Raw genomic sequence first — 22,435 nt, 5'->3', positions numbered from 1 at the left:
GTTTTTTTTTAGATGATTATGTTTTTGGGATGAAGTTCAAACACTCGTGTACCTGAAACAGGGTTGCCATGAACTCGAACTACATGAATAGCTCAAAGATAGCAAACCATCATGTGTTATTTCACTGATAGCTCTCTTAAGATAACTTTCAAATCTTTTTTCCATTGAATGCATGAAGGAATGACCCATTATATATTTTGGCTTTCAGTCACTTTTTCTGAGGAAAAGAAGGTTATTTTGAAATGAGCTTAGTTTAATTGTTAGTAGTATTATTTTATCAAGAACACGATACTGAACTGAATCTCAGTGTTTGACAGAAATCATCAGTTTTAAAGCTGAATGGTACGTGCTGTACCATTCCTCTTATCTTGAGGGTGTTCAGAGCAAATTCTAAATGTCAGTGTGTTTCTTATAAGGGCGCTGTTGTACATGAAATATATTCTGTGTTGTCTCCAGGGGCATCTTTAACCAGGGTTATCTCTGTCTAAAATGTGGCCTGGGGGCTCATAAAGAGTGTCTGGGTCGACTGGGAGTCTGTGGGAGAACAGGTGAGAGAAAAACCTCTCAAACCAATTGTTTTGCTCAATCCCACATTTTGGGTGACCCTTGTCATCACCATCATGCCACCGTTTTGATTAAAAACACACAAAATATAAACATCTAAAAGGCAAAAAAACCCATGAAGTCGACTGAGCACATTTGTGCTCCTTAGAGAAAGTCCTTTTAACAGTTTGGTCACTCTTTTGAGTTTTTTTCTGGTATAAAACACTCGTACCAGATTTGCAACTGTATAGAAAATTTACAGCCATGTGGATTTTCACAGTCATGTGAAAAATCTAAGTACACCTAAACTGCTGCTATAAGAATTAAGAGAGAAAGTAGAAGCCAGTTGCTGCTAATCAAAGGAACTTCATTAACTCATCATCTTTGTCTTAACACAATGCCACAATCTTCTCAGGAGTGGCAAATTCAAGGTCAAGATCAGACCGTTTAATACCCAAGAGAAATTTTGAAAAAACAAACCCAACCCAAAACAGAACCCCAAGAGACACATTTCAGAGACACATCACCTTTTTACGATTGGAAAAGACTAAATGAGTATGGCTCCTTTGGGAGAGTTGACAAGAAAAAGCACCTTTTCTCTAAAAAGAACATGGCAGCATGGCTTAGGTTTGTAACTTCTGGAGCGGTATCCTTTGGACAGACAAGATGGAGATGTTTGGCCATAATGCTGATGAAAATGATGAAATGACCAAAACTGGGTCATCTAAGAGGACAATGATCCCCAGAACATGAGCAGATTTCCAATAGAATGGCTGAATAAGAAATGAAGTTGGCCCAGTCAAAGTGCAGACCTCAACCTGACTGAAATGCACAATCTCAGTGAACTGAAATAATGCTGTGAACAACAGGGAGCCAAAAATCCTCCACAATGATGTGAGATAAACCAGTCATTTAAAGTTGTTGCTGCTAAAGGTAGCTCTAAAGGCTACCGATTAATTCGATGTACTTAGTTTTTCACACACTGTTACTCCTCTGAAAAGGTACAAATAGGATTATTTCTCCCTGAAGGAAAATCTAAATTCTGTATTAGTAGCAAAGTAGCAAACAAAGTAGCAAATTACAAATATTTATATTACATATAATTATATATATTACATATATAATTGTTTGCTTCATTTAGTACTTGCTGAATCTTATTCCTATGTCTAGTTGTGGGCCTGTGTCACCATTCTGGTGCTGTAGTTTGAGTTCTTTACTCTCCTTGAATGCACAGGCTGGCTAAAGCTAGCTGAGGCCTTTGACAAGCCTTCTTAACAGAAGTGCTGTGGTCTTTATGCATTCAGAGGCATGATGAGGGCTAGCAGAGGTTGACAGCTGAGGTTGCATGTCAGAAAGCCACCACGCACTCATATTGTATTCCTCTCACTGTAGCTGTTCTTCACCTCACTGCAGAGCCTGTCAAGTTGAGACCCAAGGTAAGACCCGGTCTGTTTCTCTTCTGTGACTTAGACACTTAAGCTAACATAATTATGGAGACAGATGAACTGTAGTGCCGAGCACAAAAGCACTCTCATCTATGGACAGATATAAGTGAGGAATGATTTTGTGCCCATGTAAACTGATATTCCAGTGAGTTGGTCATACTAGTGAACAGTTTACACTTGTTAAGTTGATAAAAGATGTTGGTATACAAATGTCAACTCCCTTTTGAAAACTTTGCTTAAGTGGTAATTTTATTGTTCCTCGTCTTGCAGCAACATTACACTGATTTAAAGACTCTCCTTAATTGAAAGACTTGTACAGAGTGTAGCGCCTACAATTTGAATGAAATACAAGGCAGAGCACTAGCATGTAACAGCTGTCCAATCACAGCAGCTGGTGTATCTCGCCAGTTTAGTCTTTATTGACTATTTAGATGGCAGTCTTTATGTGTCAACTTTGAAACAGAGCCTCAATTAAGAAGTATAGGAGTCCATAGCTAAATCTGTGGCACGTAACAGCCAACTGTTTATGCAGAAAATCCTCAAAAATATCCTTAAATGGCCAAGTTTCATTCTCCTTCTTCAACTGCAATTGCAGAATAAAGACATTGTGTCCACATAATTTGCAGACAATCTATTGTAGTCATAACAAGGATAAAATAATACAATATTTATGTCTTTTACAGTTTTTATTTGGTTATTATACTAAAAAGATGAAACCTTGACAATTTACTCTTGATTTCCGTCTTTAACTTTTCATATTGTTTAACTAACCACCTTAAAAATAGAACACTCACAGAATGATGTATTAAGAATGTGACTCACTGTGCAGGTCAGGCTGATCCTACACAGGGAGTAAGAAACCTCTACCTCTATATTTATCAATCTTTTCCTTCCTCCATATTTCTTTCTTCCTTTCTTGGTTTCATGCTCTTTTCTCTCTCTTGCATCTTGCTTTCTCTTTCCATTCACAGGACAACACAACACCAGCGGACCCAGGTCAGTATGGCTTGACCACTTTTGTGAACCTGCTAAGGGCTTTACGTGGTACCTCTTAAGCTTCTTTCATCTCACTTCTGTAGCAAAACAGAAACGCAGACAGGATGAAAAGGAGATGGTTAGTCACAGGCCAGAGTGAGTTTTGTAACAGATAGAGGGTGGTTTAAAGCTAACCCTTCAATGCTGTGATTCGCTTTTGATCACATATTACTCAACTGAAATGCTTCTTTTTTTGGCCACAAAAAATCCTCAAGATTCTTCCTTAGAAATGCACTTCTGCACAAATACTCAAATCTCTTTTGCTCACATGCATGCAGTGTTTAAAGGGAGGTAATGAACAGCAACAGTTTCCTCTTGACAAATATACTTAAGCAAGAATAACCAATGAATAATAGAATGCAGAAGAAATCCTTAACCAGACCACAGAAACCTCTTTCTCACTTCATGCCGTGATGCTTAAACTCTAGACAGCACCGAGATGAATTGGTGTGGGTGGAATCATTATGAGAACCATGGCAGGAGAAATGTCGGCAGAAAAACACTTCCAGCAGTCTATATGCCTCAGCCTCAACTGCTGAGCTGTGCCTTTGTGATAAATCAATTTCCATAAGGGCCTTTATGAGAAAGACATTTGTGCTTATTGTTCTTATTAAAAACATGAATGTGAGATATTCCATTCATCTGAGGTCAGAGCCAGCTAATAGTTTCCCCAGGCTGGTTTGCAAGGCAGTTGTGGCTGGAAGGGAGATGCGACTGAGAAGTCTAGATGTGTGAGTCAGGAGAGAGTAAGTGGCTGTGTCTTTTAAGTTGGCAGGGGTATTTAGTCTTAGCCTTAGCCCCGTGCTCATGGCTGTATTTGTCTGCCATGCCGTGGAAAGATTGGTACTGAGCCATTCAGGAATCAAAGAGATGAATTTCCTGCAATGGCAAATTGTTGCTTTTGAGAATAGTGACAGTATGATGGTTTAGGCTGTTATCAAAATTGACAGAATCCACTGTCATCAATTGTGTAGTTATGTACCTGTTACACATCAGGTTAGAGAATGTGCTTAAACCTTCAGGGTAAGAAGAATACAGGAAATTTATTTTGGGCATTTTAGTGGTGAAAGTGGATAAAATGATGGAATGGGTGGTTCACTTGAATTTCCCCCAAAAAAAGGTGTATTTTCTCATATCTTTCACTGCATAGCCCAGGTCTGCTTGTTGAGCAATCAACCAAAAGCACCTTTTTCATGACATTTCTCGGTCATGTAGCTGCACTATTTATATCCCTTAAATAAAATGAATAATCACAATGTATTAGTTCTCTATGTTGCTCAAAAAAGTCACACAAAATGTTTCTAATTTTGAGTGTTAATGTCTTTACGCTCCCTGTCTGCTAGGTTTGCCCAGGATGGTTGTGATCAGAGACTACAGTGGCATCCCCTCTTCTCAGTGTGCGCCCCCACTGAGTATTCACGTGGGGGATATCATTGAACTGATGTTTGCCGACTTGCACAGCTCTTGGTGGCAGGTGCGTGTCACTCAGCTCAACCTTGTTTTATCTCAACATCTGTGACTCTATGAAAAAGTAACATGTTATGGCTGACTAGGTTTGGTGTGGTGCACGCAATGTCTTTGCACTGTCATGACTTTGAATCTGTGCTGTATGTTACATCTTCCTTTAATGCTGGATGACTCCGTTAAGTGACAGAAAAGCTTTCAAAAATGTAGATTAATGTGGTGACTTCAACAATTTATCTCCCTTTGGCCGCCGTTTGCTATAAATCACTAATTGCATTGTTGTTGTTCATCACATCGGGTGTCCTATCAGGTGAGCCGCAAATGTGACAGTATGATGAGGTCAGCTCCAATTAAAAATATCAGCTGAAGATTTGTATGAGCTTCACTGGACCCCTGTTACATTACAAACGGGTTATTTGGCTGTTCTTTCACTCTTTAGATTGAATTAGAGGCTACATCAGATGATCTAACCAATTAGTGGCTCCAGTTGATTAATTGACTGCCACGGCGAAACAATAAAACGGCATACAGCTCAGGCTCTGGAGGACGTTCTAATGGTGGTGTGCAACCTCGGGGACCGGCACATTAACAACCATCTCACGAGGTCAGCCAGCGGTTGAGAGCATTTGACCTTTTCTATTTTTGAAGGGATGGCGATTTATCTGGGGTCTTCCGGCAGCCTCCTTAGCTTTTTCTCACTCTGCTTTATTTTGGTGCTAAAGCCTCATCCTTCTCCTCTGGTACAGGTCCAATCGTACTGCAGTCTTTGCCAACAGCGCAGCTGGAAGTAGGCAGTTAGCCCGATTTCCTGTGCTTCATGTTTCTCTCTGTTGTGACAGAGCACATAGTGGAGGGTGAGGACATGAATGCCATGAGACTTCATGTAAGCTGATAGAGCAGCGACCAGAATGTCATGCCACAGACCTGATGGCACTGCATTGTTTGCTACCATGGTAACCCTGCATGTTGGAAGGGGATAATCACAGGAATTATCTGATAAAACACATTTGTGTATTCCTGAGCTCTGCATAATGATAATGTAAATAGCTTAACTAAAAGCTGTCCTGTTGACTTTATAACCAACAGTGGAGCAGTATTTGATAAGCGGATTCCTGTTATGTTTGTATCATTTTTTTTTTCCATTGGTTTAAATATGAAGCTGGTTTCCACACATGCACTGACACAGAATTTTTTAAAGCACTCTATGAAAGCAGGGAGAAGTGGCTACACAAGCAGTTTCCAGGTTTATCAACACCCGCCTTATTGTAATCAACCTTATTGTAATATGACTGTACAAGTTTTCAAGTGGTGTGAATGCATGTTTCAAGAAATTCTTTTACGGAAGTTTATCATCTATCAGGACTGTGTCGATTCATTGGCATCCTGGTATTGGCAGCCTTCAGAAATTGAAAAGAAAGAAACTGGACTTCTTTAGGGTTTTTTTTGCCTCTTATCCAAGAGGGGTTGGAGGAGGTTCTGAGGTGTGTTCTGTGAGCCAAGGTGTGAAAAAAGGCACGAGTCATTCCTGTCACCGGGGCTGACAGGTGAAACCACTGTAAGACATTGTCCCACTCCAGCATCACATGAGCTATTGAGGTCACCTTAGGCATAGTGTGAATAGGGGTTGACGTACTTGGGAAGGGATCTCAGAATTGGATTGCAGGTGGCTGATAGTTGGTGTCGTAAGCCATCACCTGTGTTCAATGCTGATCATTCACAGTGGATGTAGATGGCCTTTTTTACTGTTCTTTCAACCCATCTGCCATCTTTGTCCATCTTTGTCCATCTTTACTCTGAGGTCACCTCTCTGCCACCTGAACTACGGCCACCCTAGCTGAAGTTTGTCCTGTTAAGGTGGCTTTCTTATGTTGTGCCATGCATTTGTGCAGTCCCTGTTTGGTTTCTGCTATGTAGACGTCCAAACACTCCTCACTGCACTCAGCTCATAAACTGTTTTTTACCCTGTGTTTGGGCATTCTGTCCTTGGGATGAACCAGTTTATGTCTGAGGCTGTTGCTCGGTCATAAAAATGCACCATATTGTCACACTTGGAGAACGTTTTTCTCTGACAAGCCTGCTACATAAGGGAGAGCAGATGAAATGAATGCTTGAACAAAATCAACACTGTAAAGAAGAATGGACCAAAATTCTTTCACAACAATGTGAGAAACTGATCAGTCACACAGAAATGATTATTTTGAGTTACTGTAGCTAAAGGTGGTTGTTTTGAATAATGATGTGGGCCTAGTTTTCCATGGGATAAATTCCTCTGGAACTTTTACCTCTGGGCCATTCTGGTTATCTGGCATTCTGCATGCAGCAAGGATCAGTTAACCACGCTCATTCATTTCAACACTATGTCGATCAGCCTTTTATTCTGTTCTTCTTCTTCTTCTTCTTGTTATTATTAACTATATAGCCTCAAAATGTTTATTTTTGCCTCTGTTACTTTTTACATTTGAAGAAGAGGTCTGTGATACCTATAATAAAAGAAGGAATAGAAGGTTTTGTTTTCAGTAAGTTTGTGAGGTCTTACAGTCACACACTACATTTTGGAAAGAAATCCTGAATCCTAACAAAGTCATGTTTGCTTACAATGAAAACTCCACAGGGTATCTTTAATCTCCAATGTCCCCAGTGGCGCCAGAGGATGGAATTACAGAACATTGAGAATTCATATCCCCTGTTACCCAGAAGGCAATTATCCCCCATCCCACTGGCAGAACAATACAATCAATCACTGTAATTTCATTTGATCCCTTGGCTCCTGCCTGTTTATGCCAACAGAGTAATAAGTTTAATCTTTATCATACGCTTATCGAAAGCATAACAAATAGAGAAGGGCTCTCAAAAAACCTTTGATGAAATGTTATTACACAGAATGAATCATAGAGATGGGTAAAGATTTGCTTTCCAATCTAGTTACTTTCGGGGCTTGCACGGTCCCAAAAAGCATTTTATACTCTAATAAGGAGGAGTGAGTAGGAAAGCATAAATGGGGCAGGAAGGCGAATGAAGAGCTCCACATGCCTTCACCACTCAACGTCTTCTCAGATTGGCTCAATGGACTTCAAATTGACCTCTAACTTGGAACTGGAAACTCAGATTATCTTCAGCTTAATGCTGATGCATATTCTTATTACTGTCTGCCAGACAATGTACATAATAGAGAAACAAGGTTATACAATAAACTAAACAATCCAAGTAGAGACAAGTCTATGTAAAAAAAAAAAACAACAAGAAGTAATTTGTTTGACTAAATTGGTTTATTTAACTGGAGAACAAAAGTCTGTTACTCCATGTTTGCTGGAGGAATTAATGATTTCACATAAAGCCTGTTGCTTCAGGCGGGTTAGCTAAAATGCAATTGTGAGTCTTTAACCCAAGAGCTCACGCTGTTTGGATATTCAAAGACCAGAATAAGATCCATTATTTAGTGTTAAACGAGGCTCTTGTTTTGATGCAGTACAAATCTAACTGCCGGCAGAGTTTGAACCATAATTAACTCGGGCTACAAATTAGATGCAGTGCTTGTTGTGTGCTAATTGCTGAGGATTTATTGAGGCAAGAGTGGGAGGGGAAGAGAAAAGGAAGAGAAGGAGAGAGAGAGAGGTGCAGTTGCTCCCAGACAAATATAATGCGATTAACAAGCGGTTGCCTTTGCAGGGCAAAAATCTGGCTACAAGCAAGATTGGCTTCTTTCCAAGCGATGCTGTGAGGCCTTGCCCGTGTGTAAGTGTGCATGTTTATTGTAATCAATAAGACAAATTTAGTATCATTACAATGCATTCAGTGTATTGATGTTTTGGCAGAAGAATGTAGTGCTTTTATATTGCAGTTTTCTCACTGTAGAAGATGGATTTTAGCTATTAGATATGCCTTGAATATCACATAAATGACCTCTACCTTCTGATCTGACTCAATCAAAACTCAAAATAACCACAATTATTTTTCTATGCCAGGTTCCAAAACCTGTCGATTATTCTGCCCAGCTCTGGTAAGTGGCAAAAATAAATGTCTAAGGATGGCCACAGTTCATTCTTACTCCAGATTATAGATAATGTTGGCTATACATTGTCTATGACAATGCATTGTGAGTGGATCAGTGCAATTACAGTAGCTGTTTATGGATGTTGAGGTTTGCAGGGCCTATGGAAAGATGCCAAGCTGAGGTCGCCCTCTTGGACCGGGAAAACAGCACGTATCTGATTCGGCACAGGAGTAAAGAGTGCACTGAATATGCAATCAGCATAAAGTAAGTGACATCTTGCTTTCTATTTATTTTCTCCGACATTTTTCACTCTTTTACCAAAAAAATCAAAATAAAAATGAAATAAACACAACACATGCAGTCAGCACAAGTCTTGTGGGCAAAAACACCTTCTTGCGAGAGACGGATGGTGGGAATAATTCAAGAAAACAAAATGCCCACATGCAAATAACTCAGAAAACAAACAATTCATCAAATGTTGAAGTGGATGGGCTGCAGCAGAAGGAGATCATGCTGTGTTCCAGTCGTCACTGCAAAATAAGTTGTAGTGACAGCAGCATCTAGTAACTGAAGATTGACAAAAAAAAATCATGTCTGGTGTAATGAGTCACAGTTTATACTGAAGTGCAAACGTTTGGAAAAGCAGTGTCGCTTCTAAAGGTCTAAAATGAGAAAAGAAACATTTCTTAGGGTTTGTTCTAGCAATATAAACCTATTTGGTCCAAGTTTTGAAGTGTCTGCTTTCAGCCTAATTTTCTAACAAGCTTCTAAATGTTGACAAAATAGTTGGGAGAAAATATACTGTTCCCAGCCCTCCTAGTATGTAAATGCATCAGTGCTGACTGTTGAGGTAGCTAATTTCCTAAGAGACCATCTTATCAACGAAAAAATTTCACTATTCTTGACACAAGCATCCAACAAATTAAAAATTCATTTTCACAGTGAAAAAAAATCCTTCACCCAGCAAAAAGTGCCGCCGTTTGCTCTACAGGCGTGAAGAAATAAAACTGAATTCATTAAATCCTGTTGTTGCTTTGTTGGTTAAAAACCGAAGAGTTTCGTCCTGGGGGATTTTTCTATAACGCTGTCTCTCGCTGAAATGGATCCAGGGATGCATCTTGTTATGGTTTTACACAGTTACTTAATTTTGCACTTTAGTGCGTTTGTGGGTTAAATTTCATCAGTTTATTTCATGCAACAGTTATTATTCAAGGTTACGCTAAACTGCATTTGCCATTGTTGTGGTTTATTTTACAACTTTTCTATAAGGACTTGGCCCTTCTCTAGTTATATAATTATAAATTTATATAATAAAATAAGGTCAAGTTAGAGCTTACTGGTCTCTTAATTAGAAATATAGTACTTGCAGTACTTAGAAATATAGTACTGGAGATAGATAAATGAGTAAATACAAAATAAAGCTTTCAAAATGATGATTTCATGTTGTAACAGAATAAAGCCATCCAAATCTATCTGCCCCTATGTGAAAAAGTAATTATCCACTAAATTTGCAGAGGGTGGCACAATCTGGAATCAAGTGTTTGCGATATCTGGCAATGAGTCTTTCACATCACTGTGGAGGAATTTTGGCCCACTCTTCTCTGCACATTCGTTTTAATCCAGTCACACTGCAGAGTTTTTGAACATGAACGGCCTGTTTAACATCAAAACAAAGACTTTCAATCTGATTTAAGTCTGGCCACTCCAAAACCTCAATTCTTTTATTTTTGCCATTCAAAAGTCAACTTGCTGGTGTGCTTTGAATCATTGTCCTGCTGCATAACTCAAGTGCGCCAGAGCTTCAAGGCACAAACTGATGGCCGGACATTGTCATTCAGGATTTTGTGTTAGAGAGTGGAATTCATGGTTTAAGTAATTAAAGCAAGTTGTGTCAGTCCTAAAGCAGCAAAGCAGCCATAGACCATCACATAACCACCATGTTAGACTATTGGCATAACATTGTTTTTAATAAATGCTGTATTAGTGTTATACCAGATGTAATGGGACCCAAACTTTCCAAAGTTAAACTTTTGTCTCATCAGTCCATAGAATATTTTCCCAAAAGTCTTGTAGCTCATCAAGATGTTTTTCAGCAAATTTGAGTCGAACCTTAGTGTTTATATTGGTTCGTGGTGGAGTGGTTTTACCTTGAATCTCTCCCATGAATGCCGTTTTCCCCAGCGTCTTCGTTATTGTTGAATCACAAAAACTTTAACTGAGCCAAGCGAGGCTTGCAGTTATTGAGACGCTGTTCTATTTAAGTGAATCAGCAGGTGTGGGAGTAACCAGGCCTGGGTGTGGCTAATGAAATTCAACTCAGATTTCCAAACAACCAATTTATTCACAGTTATTTCATTATTTAACAAGGGGAGCAATTACTTTTTTGCATTTTTAACCAGGTAGGTTTGTATGGCTTTTTCCCCTTAATGAATGAAATCATCATTGAAAAGCTGCATTTTGTATTTGTACTCTGATTCTCAAACGCCTGTAATTGTGACAATATAGAGTTGGATTAACAATGTTCCTTGAAAGACACATTTTTCAATTGTCACTGCTAAAGTACAAAATTCTCAAAACTTTTCTAGTTTTAGTTAAAAACATTTTTTGGTGAAGGAGACCTTGTCCGGCATTTGCACATCATTCCTAAAGTTTGTAGAAGTTCATTTTTGTTATTGTATGACAGCTATTCAACTGAATATAGCATGGGAAAGAGGGGGAATCGAATAGTCTATTTCACCATCTGTCTCAGACGTATATTCAACGAAAACTTGATAGCGTTGCATCAGACTGTTTGATGCTCTTCAGTTATCAGTCTGTGTATTTCAAAAGATGGCTAGAAACACACTTGAGTTGTAGATAAAACATACTTCCCTTAAGGCCTCAACAAATGACTGCTTTATCTACAAGATGAGTGCCTGCGTACTCCTCTTTTCAAATACAGCCCTGCCCATTTAACTAGTGAATACGTTTCAGGGCACATCAAAGCTTGTTCACTCTGTTAAAAAAGAAAGGACTATCGAGTCCCTCTGACCTGCCATGATGGCTCCAAGAGATTATAACAAGTGAGGGTGCACTCTGAAATAGTGTTTGGATGTTAAGACTATTCAGACTGTGACACACCATTCCAGCCCATTTGGTTTGGTGGACTCATACCGTTCCTCATTCAAAGCTTTGATGTACAGGGCCGGTTTCTGAACACTCCAATCCTAATTGCCTGTCTCAATGCTTAAGATCATTATCAGGATGGCCATTTGAGATAATGGAGCTTTACACAGAGAGCTGCTACTAATCAACTGGAACTGTCTGGTGTCAAACACTACAAGCGGTCAGTTTGTGTGTGCTGAATGCTGTTTGCATGTGTGTAACACCTTGGGAGCCTTTAGGAGGGAAGGAAACATCTTGCCTTCACCAAACAGGGGTTATCTGTCTCTGTGTGTTAGGCACCCTATGACTGCAAATCAGTAACATGTTACTTACAGTACAGTCATACATTCAGTACATCTATATAGTCGTACATGCAACTTGAAAATATTCTTTTCATTGGCTATACACTGCACTGAGAGATTTTCAGTTTGTCTTCGTATATCAAGGACATGTTAGATACAGCACACTATAGGAAATGGCTCAAACTCCCAACTTACTTTCACTACCACTTCAAACACTCCTACATTAAAACATAGAACTATATATAGTATTATAATCTCAAATAGATGCAGTGTTTTATTGAAACGTTTGCAAACATACATGGGAATACAGTCTCCAAGGCAAAAAAAAGGTTTGTCCAATTTTAACAAGCTAGAGACCACACTTATTCTTCAACAAAGCCTGAACTATCATAGGCAGGCTTTCTTGTATATTCTTTAAGTAGTCTCCAGGAATAGTTGTCCATGCCTCTTGAAGGACATTTAAAGCTCTTCTTCTTCTTTTTACATCACATTAATGTTGAGGTCCTAGCCCCGGGGAGCCCAATCCGTGGCAGATCACATTCAATTGTTTGTTTTTTCTATCCAGGTCTTCTTTTGCTGCATTGGCAGTGTGTTCGGGGTTATTGTCATGCTAGAAGTTTATCAATCAGATACTTTCCAGATGGTATTACACACCGAATCAAAATCTGACAATAGTTTCTACATTTATAATTTCATCACTTTTGTCAAGATCATCAAAATTTGACTTAAGTGCAACTCCAAGCCATGACTGTAGCATTTGTCCTCTGTCGTACTCTTTTCAGTACATACTGTATGATAACTATGCAGCAAAAATGTAAAGTTTTGATTCATCAGTCCATAAGACCTGGCCAGTGATTTTTCAGTCCAGTTCCTGTGTAATTTGCCATACTTTAGCCTGTTTCCTTTAATTAGGAAATGCTTCTTAACAGCTGCTCTTCAACTAAGATTCAATGTTATATGACGTAGTAAAAAATATACAAACAAAAAGCATTCCTCTGAAAGCGGTCAGGTTCAAAGACTGCACTGAAAATGAATGAATGAATGAACCTTGGACAGCTGTTGAAAAATATAAAGAAATGAGAGATGGCTCAAGACTTTTGCACAGCACTGAGTGATGATTTAGTCGTTTAATCCACAATATCACTCAATTGCAACTGTTATGTTTTACATTTGGTTGTAATGCAATTGTACTTTCAGTGTGGCAAACACACCAAGTCCATACAATCAGCAGCAGTAATTAGGCAACTCTATTGCAGAATTCACATTCCTTAGTAAAAAGAGGGCACGCTGTACTTTGGTATTATGGTGGCTGTCAAAAGCTGACACTCTTGTTATTCTGTCTATTTGTGACTGGCTGATTAGAAACTGTTACGGAGTATAATTTATGAGTAAAATAATTACTGTTGTCTAACCCTGAGCACAGTTGTGACACTGTTGTGTCAGCTAATGTATTTAAAGCTGGGGTAGGCAACATGTTTTTGGCAGCACTGAACAAAGCCAGCACCGAACAAAGCCCCTGGCTTCATTTTTTAGTTTTTCTACATTTTTTGTGAATTATAATAAAAGGATCAGTCTAATTCTAGCATAATTTTGACTATACGGTGCTTTGGTAAGAGATAGAAATTGGCTCAGCATAGTAACCAACTCTCAGCACAGACAGACCTTAGTGACAGTTCATCATAGAGACTGGACTGATGCAGAAGCATGTCTACTTGATTAACAACCCATGTCTTATTCATCCTCCACAGGTTCAATGATAAAGTCAAGCACATTAAGATTCTGACCAAGGATGGTGGCTTTTACATCGCCGAGAGTCGGGTGTTCAAAACTGTGCTGGTAATGGCTTTATCTTTCTATGGATTTTTGCAGCCTACAATCTGCTATAGCATTAATAAGCATAATCATTTTTACTTTCCACTATTTTTGCAGACCTCTCTTGAGAAAAATGCAATTTCCATACAAGTAAAAATGTACTTTTTAAAATTAAAATTATATAACTACCACTGGTTTATTTTGACATGTTTGTACCCACTTAGAAAGCCACAGGGACATGCTTTAAAGCTGTGGCTTTGTATCGCAGCAGCTGATATTCAAATGTATTCAGTGCTTGCACTTGACATTGGTGTAAAAAAAAATACATTGTGGTACGCTGCCCCATGGACACTTTCTCTGTAATACTCTCTGTATTTGCATTGCTTGTACTGTCAAGAATAATGAGCAGCTAACCTTTCAACTTGTCCTTGCATTCACTTCTATAGACTTGTGCACTATACAGTCTGTATTTTTATGGCTTAGCGGTGCTTTGGGTACATTTCTTTTTCTTGTGTGGTTGACACAGGACTTGGTGGAATACTACCAACAGCACTCTCTAAAGGAGGGTTTCAGCAGTCTCGACACCACTCTACAGCACCCCTACAGGGAACAGCCCAATGGAAACGTGCCCACGGCCATTACCAAGGTCGGGAGTGGTAAGTCTGCTTTGCAAACATTCAGGTTCCTTTCCTGATGGTATCTGTATGACAAGCTGAAAAGCTCCACGTTCAGATCAGAGCTTTATCCAGTTGTAGCTGAAAGATATTCTGAGCGTTTGTTTTGACCTGTTTGGAGGACCAGAGGGTCAGACTTTTGCTACAACAGACCAGGTCAGATAAAGCAAGGCGAGTAGTATTTTTTTTTTTCCCTGGGAAGTTTAGACCTGTCTTTATGATGGATATAGTCAGTGGTCTATATTTCCCATGCCATCTCATAGACACAATAAAACACTCTAAACCCCAAAACCGTTTGCTGTAATCAGTTTCTCACCTACTACACAGTTTCTTACATTACAGTCAAGTCAGTGTACTATACACTCTTGCTTTATATATATATATATATAAACATGCTGACAAAGCAGTTGTTTCATTATTAGACACTTAAGTGTCTAATACCTCTGTCTTGATACCCAAGGCTGTCATATTCCTAACATTTGAGACATGTTAGAAACACTTAGTTCAGCATAATGAGCTAACATGATTCCCCTTGGAATAGCATAGCATAGACAGCAGCAGATTTATCTTCGAACCTCTTTTTTTTTTTTTTGCTTGGTTGGTCTTCTCATGTCATTTAAGATTTAACTGCCTGATCGGTATATTTAATAGGCATGCCATTATGACCATCTGCCTAATATTGTATTGGTCCACCTTTTGCTGCCAAAACAGCCCTGACCCATTGACGTATGGACTTCACTAGACCCCTGAAGGTGTGTTGTTGTATGTAGCACCAAGAAGCTGCATTGCACACAACAAACTGCATTGCACTTTGTATTCTGACACCTTTCTATAAAAACCAGCATGAACTTTTTCGATTGTATGTTCAGTAAGCCTGTTAGGGTCTGCTTGGGTCCCATTGACGTAAATTTCGTCATTAGACAGCGAGCACGAGGGTCCATGTGACCGTCAGTGTGCCTGCCTGCTTTTTGTGACTGCACAGACTACTCCGTAGAGAATTTACATTATAGTACAACAACTACACATGTGCCCCAGGTGGCGGACTTCAAAGAAGTAGTCAGCAGTTGGCTCTCCAGCTGTCCTTGTCTGTATCAGCGGTGGTGTATAATCTAGGTTTTAAATGAAGAATATAAAAAACATGACTTCATTAATTGATTCTGTGCTAATTATTTGTTCAGTTTGTCTTCAGTGAAGAAGGAAGCATATACTAGAAGTAGAAAGTAGAAAATCGAAGTAGAAAATGTGGATAGACATTTGGAGGAAGCCCGGAGACGGAGAATAACAGCAGCAGAAGGCGAGAACAGGCGAGACAGAGAATGCAGTGCAAAAGATGATACGTTGTATTAACATGCATCCGGATACGTAATCTGGATAATGATGATGATTTACGCTGGCTATTAATAGCTGTACTTGTTATGTTGATTTTACCCTCATTGTAAATGACTCACAGGTATAGATGACTAATTTTGAAAAAAACAACAACATTAAAATCCATTGATTTTGTGACATTCATGGCCACCTATATGTGATCTACTTCTATTCTAATTGTTATTTATTCTGTGTGCATTTGTGCGTCAAGTTAATCTGTGTATGTTTTCATCCTATACATCTTACTGCATCTTAATAGATGCAAAGAGAGGCAAAGAGTACAAAGGGATGTGGAGTCAGAGAGATAGGAGAGGAAAACACAAAAGAGAGTCAGAGACAGCGAGTGAGAGAAATATAAAAGAGCCTCTGCAGCTCACCAGGCTTGGGAAAGCGAGGTCCCAGTTAGAGCCCAGTGCCCGAGGCAAGCACCAGGAGCCTGCTACTCCAAACGTCACACTCCGCACTCTGCTCAGCTCTGAGATGGCTTCACAATTTTCCTGACAGGACATGACATTTTACTTGGGCTTGCCGTGGAAAAAAAACCTGTGACAGCCGCCTGCTGACACACACCTGGGGGATACCCCTGGTCCAACCGAGAGACCGTGACTGTTTCCGCAAAAGTGGGAAAAGTTTGCAAATATGATCTGATGTAAAAGAGCAGGAAGCAGCTGGAGGTAAACTGTCTTAACTTAAAGAAAGGTGTATGTGTAAACAACCATAGCTGCCGCAAGAGTGGCAGAGGCAAGCAACTGAACACAGGAACAAAGTCAAAGTTAGCCCTTTGTGTCTTTTCGGATGTAAAATTCTGCTACATCCTTGTCCCTCTCACTCCTTTGTCAGCATCGGTCTCCTAGCGCATCAAGCTTCAAAGCAGCTCTGCAAGAGCCATGTTTGTGCATTGCTGCCATTCACCGCGCCGCTGTCTCTGAAAAACTCTTGACAGACCTGCCGCTGCCTCATTGCATTCTGGGATAGATTATTATTGCCTTAAGTCGTCCACCCCCATAGACAGACTTAGAGTGGGCACCGTATTCTCTGTCTGGTAAACAGCCTCTGTGGAAAGACAGATGTCATGCCAAAACAACAACAATCTCAAAACAGACACCTCATAGCAAAGAAAATAGAATGCAAGGCTGAGTAAACAATCACAAGATGCAGAACTACTGTAAAGCCATCAAAACTCTGGAGTAATTTGCTTGGAAAAACCCCAGCTAGAATTTTTAATTAAGTCTGACTGAGTGCATTTCCCTGTGTGTGTGAAAGCTGGAGTTGGGAACTAATTAGCAATGCAATGATCTTGTGTTGTCTGTCAGGGTAATCATTTTGTCTAACTTTTACTGGGACACCGGAGTCTGTTATCTTATATCAATATCATTAAATTTGATGTATAATGTCCTGAAAATATTTATGACAGAATTATTGAAAGAATTTTAAGATACTCAACTTGTGCATTCACCTGAAAACATCGAATACATCAGCCCTGCAATACATTTTCACAAGGTTTCTAGTATTCAGTTGCTGTAGCTTTGTGGTCATTTCTCTGGCCCACATTGATATAAATAGCATATTTTAAATAATAGAAACTCATGTCACCCTGTGCACGGTCCATGCACATATGTTCTTGTCTAAAAGAATCAAAAAATATTTTCATGTAAAGTATAAATACTCATGCTATGTTAGTATGTTAATAGTTGTGCGAACTCTGGTCAGACACTTGACGCATGTTGGTCTCTGCCTGTACGGTACAAAGAGAAGGCATGAAACCATACTGCTGTGCTGACGGGAGTTGTTTTCTGAGCATAAGGGTCTGCTGGCTCAGGTGAGATTTCATATGGGAGCAGGAGCTCTTAGCTTTGCAGTGTGGAATCCCAGACGCTGCCTTGTCACAGCACCGTGCTTCTGCTCAGACGTATACTTACACACAAGCTGCCGCTGCTTTTTTAGTCTGAAGCTGAAAATTTTGCTATTGCTGATTTTTATGCAGTGTAACCAGCACAAAGTTGAAGAAAGCCACATTATGTAGCCAAAAGTTTACATCCGAGACTTATTATTCAGCATAGTAAACCAAAAATGATGGACGTTAATAGGCAAAGGGATTCTTTACAGAAATTCCTACAACAAGTAGATCCATCTGTATACCCAAATAGTCTTTAGTATTCAGACCAGCAGTCCTGCTCATACCATCTCCAAATTAAGTGTCTCCCATCAATTTTTCATTTTCACTGGGTTAGGTCCTTTGGTGAAAAACACATTATCATTCATTTTATCCTGCTATATTAGTATGCCAAAGCAAACTAAATTATATATTCTGATTATTTTTGTTGAAGTTTTTCTCTTTTAGGATTGGACCACAATTATAGAAGAAGTGGTAACCAAATAAAGGACTTTATACAGCATTTTGTGAAATATCTTGTAATGTCTTGATATGGCTGTGGCAGTTTTGGCAGTTCTGCGTAGGACTGCCACACTGTAGTGCTCCTGTCTCCACATTTTTATCCTGAATTAGGAATGATACTTTCTCAGACTTGTTTCTGCTACGTCAAAAGCACACAATTGTCTTAAATATTGGTCCATTGCCTACTACTGACATTTTGCTGAATTGGTACTGAGGCATAAAAAGCAACATATAAGTGTTTAAAAAAGTCATACCTATACTGACTTTCAGGCATCAAAACGCATTATAGGCTCACTCACTTAACCCACCTTACTGCGGTTTGTGCTGTGTAAGATTTTGTGCATGTGCCCGGGGCAGTAACAATTTGTCTGATGGTTTCACTGTTTTGCCCTCCTCTCTCACTGCGTATCCCCAACCTTATTTGCTTTTTTGCTTGTACTTTGACTTTGACAACTTTTACTCTTTCTCTCTCCTTTACCCTCACACAAACACGCTCTCTTTCTGTCAAACTTGTGTTTACTTTGCTTATGTTCTCTCTTTGCTCCCACTACGGCCTGAACCCCCTCCCATCACTCGCTTCGTTTCTCTGTAGTTTCTCCTGGCGGCTGCAGCTTTGTTCCTCCCTCCTCCTCGCCTTTCTGGTCAGGTACAGGTACAGCTTTTCTACTCTCTTTGAATTCCCCCCCGCTGTATGTCCACATTTCCACATTTCTAAAGATGAGCTGTCTTGTTTTCTTGTCTCTTTTAAATAATGCATTTTTTTCCTTGGTAATTACACAGAGTGTATAAGTCACCCCGTTGGGGAAAAACCCTCACATCAGTCTTCTGGAAATTAAATATCACAGATGTTATGAATTTCTGCCGGCTATGATATCTCCCATTTGGTCAAGATAACTGCAGAAATGTCAGCAAACCACTGGCAAAGAGCTGCAAAGCCACCATTGCTGGCATTTACATTTTACTACATCCAACAATAACACTATCAATTCAGCTAATTAAAAAGATGACATGCGCTTTTGTTTGTATGGTTTCACTTAATGAACTGTGACAAATATGTTACACAATAAAACAGTTAATTGAGCTTTAGTATCCATTAAAAGTTGTGACTTTAAGGCCAACAGTGGTGGTTACCCTCTTGAAATAATGAGTAAGGGCTCCCGAGTCAGAATAACTGGAGGTTTTTCACATTTTCGTGTTTCCAGCAAGACACGAATGCAAAAATTTTAGTTTATTAAGAATATTTAAGAATTAAATGATCTCTCTCTGTGCTTACTTTAAGCATGCGTGTGTGGAACTGAGCACCTGAGTTGTTGTGATGTGGGTTAACTTTGGATGTCTGTGTGCATGAGAGGATAGATGTATTCCTTTCGTCCAGCATATCTGCACAGTCGTGTCATCTGTGTTTTCACAGATAAGGTAAACAAACCTATGCACAGCCGTGTTCACGTGTGATATGAGCCCTGACCTGCATGCGTAGGAACAAACTTGGATAACCTGATAAGTGCTGGATGCATCGCTTGAATTCACCTTTAACTTTTAATAAAATGAACACATGACCATGATAACCCAAGTTCTCTCATCCTGGCTGCGTGCTCGGACCCACCAAGCTGAGCTGTCGGATACATTTCTCCTCTCTCACCCGCGAACCTTAAGCATTATCTCATTTCTGTCTCTGCGGTTTTGCTTTTACATGAATCAAACCCATGAGTCAAGGCTTTTTAGAATCGCTGCCCTATCATTCTCACAAAATGACATAGTCAGTTTACTACGATTAATACCTGTGAGGAATATGTTTTGTACTAAAAAAAAAAAGAAAAAAATCAATGAACCATAATAATTTTATATAGATGAACTGAATTTAGTTTGGCTCAAGTTCTCTCTTGATCCTTGTTAGTTAGTTTTCTTACAGTAAGTGAGCATGAAAGTTTAATCTCACCCTGAAAACAGCAGTACATCTGTAAACTTTGTCTTTAAATATTAAATTCAGCTTACATTTTTGTGAGGAGTGTAACTCTGATCTGTAAGTGTGATATTTCTTGCTGGATCAGTGTCAGCAGATGTTTTCACAGAGTCTAAGATAAGGTGAAATTTTGTAAATGGGTCCAAAAGTAATATAAGATCTCTCTCTGTTTCAGTCTTTTCTCCTAGAGTGGTGGGTTATGCAATTGCACGCTACGACTTCTGCTCCAGAGACACGCGGGAGCTTTCTCTGCAACAGGGAGACGTTATCACTATCTACACCAAGATGCCCAATGGGTGGTGGAAGGGAGTAGTCGGTGGCAGGGTATGTCTTTGACAAACTTGCTCTTTGCAGCTGGCAGGATTTTTTTTACTTGTTTCAAAGTGGGACAACAAATAAACATTTCACAAATATTTTGTATTAAAAATTAAATTAAAAAGGGTGAATCAGTAAATGGCTGTGTTTGGCAGGGAGCTTGTGAGTGTGCATGTCATGAAGGGTGAACCACTTCATCCATAGTTAAATGGAAAAAAGCTCCTTAGTTTTAATGGGACATGTCACATTGGCACAACAAAACGTCCGTCAGTTAATTTATTATTTTTTTTACCAGGTTTGTTTAGCCAAAGTATCAGTTGTTATGCAATTCGATGCACAACGACTCGCCACTAAATTTGCTCACATCTGAGTATGGCACTGCTTGTGAACACACTTCTCCAACCCTGCCATGCAGGCACAGTATCACAGTTACCACTCATCCTAGAGTTAACAGTGAATTATCTCTTGTACTCACCTCCAAATTGTCAGAATTATTGACCCATCCTGATCAAGACTACATATAACAGTCTGTACATTGTGACAGGAGAAGAATTCTTCACAAGATCAGCGGAGGTCTGGTTGAATTTGAAATGCTGATCTAGATGCTACTTTTCTCTTCTTAGGTGGGATGGTTTCCCTCTACTTATGTGGAAGAGGAGGACTGACTTCGCTTGTTGGAACGTGTATTCAGCACCCATTCAGGCTGAAACCCTCCAGTGAACGCCATGCTGCTCTGCCACTGTCTGGGCCCACAGTCATATCTCTCTTTGATAAAAATCCAGAGACTTGGACACAAGAGGAGGTGGCAGTGCCCTTAAAAATCTTCTCCTGTCCTCTGACAGACTCTCACACAGAAATGTCAAATCACAGATTCCAGGAGCGTCATGCCATATCTTACCTCTACGGAGTCCTGTCTGCCCCTGCGGCCCACTGGGAAGTACATGTGCTGTGCCTAGATAACCCTCCCCCTTCCCTTCCTCTCCCACTCAACTTCTCTTATTATTGATGACTCCATCATCTGGTATGAGTCTTGCCTTTCGTTGTTGTCATGTATCGAGGTCAGCAAGGCTCAATCATCTAGCTGGACCACAGATTCTGCTTATAGTGCCCTGCTCAAGTACCAAATTAAAATGAAAGTGTTGAGAAGTTTTTGACTCTTCCTGGAACACTATAGCCCTCATGGCTGTGTCGATATTTGCGTTCAGTTCTCTTTATTCTTGTTTTTTGCATTCCAAACTGCGTGGACACAAACCTTTGATAAAACTGTAACTGCCAAACTTTGAATTTGACCCTAATTTTAAAAAGGGGTGGAACATGGAGAAAAAGGATGGAACCATGATGGACTGATCTGTCAGTCAGTGGACCTGTGGACGCTGAAGTGATGCACATCTGCAGAGAAACAGCTGATTATGTGGCCATAGGACGCCACTGATAAAGCTACATCTCCCAAATTAGATTCCTGTCCTTTTAAATACTGTTTTATTTAAATAATCACCTCAACTTTAAGTGCAGCCTTCAATAAACATTGAGTTGATGAAAATCATTAAAAATCTGTTTAGCCTGAAAAGCTATAGTTTGACATTTTGAGAAATGTACTTATTTGCTCCTTTGGCAAAATTAGATGAGAAGGTTAATACCAGTCTGAATTTAGTCTGTTTAATATAAAGTATGAAACAGTCATTGGCATAAAGGCTCACTTATTGAGAGGTTAGAATTCATTTGTTCAATTTGTAATAAAGCAAAACTGTAAAACATTCAATGTGCGGTTTTACTTGTATATGTGTTGGACTTTCTTGTCAGTGGGGACTTTTTTATGTCTCTGTGGGTTGTCTGGCAAACCCATAGTGATGACGAGTGATGTTAGAGAACTTAAGAGGGGCTGGTAGGTGGGTATTGAAATCTCCATAGCAAGTTGGGTTATTGAAGCCAGTCTTTATGCTAAGCTAAGCTAACCTCCTTGTGGCTGCAGGTTCATATTTAGTGGAAA

At 39.6% G+C, this 22,435-nt stretch overlaps 1 protein-coding gene across 1 annotated transcript in view; it reads left to right on the top strand.

Annotated features, from left to right (window-relative positions):
- LOC102192005 (guanine nucleotide exchange factor VAV3-like) overlaps positions 1-22,196 on the top strand; it is a 49,725-nt gene extending 27,529 nt beyond the window's left edge. Inside the window, exons 15-25 of the mRNA XM_013909772.1 lie at positions 457-548; positions 1,936-1,979; positions 2,960-2,984; positions 4,367-4,497; positions 8,154-8,219; positions 8,450-8,484; positions 8,626-8,742; positions 13,673-13,760; positions 14,263-14,392; positions 20,309-20,457; positions 21,072-22,196. Coding sequence (XP_013765226.1) covers positions 457-548; positions 1,936-1,979; positions 2,960-2,984; positions 4,367-4,497; positions 8,154-8,219; positions 8,450-8,484; positions 8,626-8,742; positions 13,673-13,760; positions 14,263-14,392; positions 20,309-20,457; positions 21,072-21,113 — 919 coding nt within the window. The 3' untranslated portion in view covers positions 21,114-22,196. The remainder of the gene's footprint in view (positions 1-456; positions 549-1,935; positions 1,980-2,959; positions 2,985-4,366; positions 4,498-8,153; positions 8,220-8,449; positions 8,485-8,625; positions 8,743-13,672; positions 13,761-14,262; positions 14,393-20,308; positions 20,458-21,071) is intronic.
- Positions 22,197-22,435: the final 239 nt, after the last annotated feature.

This window comes from Pundamilia nyererei, unplaced genomic scaffold, assembly GCF_000239375.1.
Source record: "Pundamilia nyererei isolate P.nyererei 1_Seehausen unplaced genomic scaffold, PunNye1.0 scaffold00031, whole genome shotgun sequence".
NCBI lineage: Eukaryota > Metazoa > Chordata > Actinopteri > Cichliformes > Cichlidae > Pundamilia > Pundamilia nyererei.
This window is presented reverse-complemented; position numbering and strand designations above follow the sequence as displayed.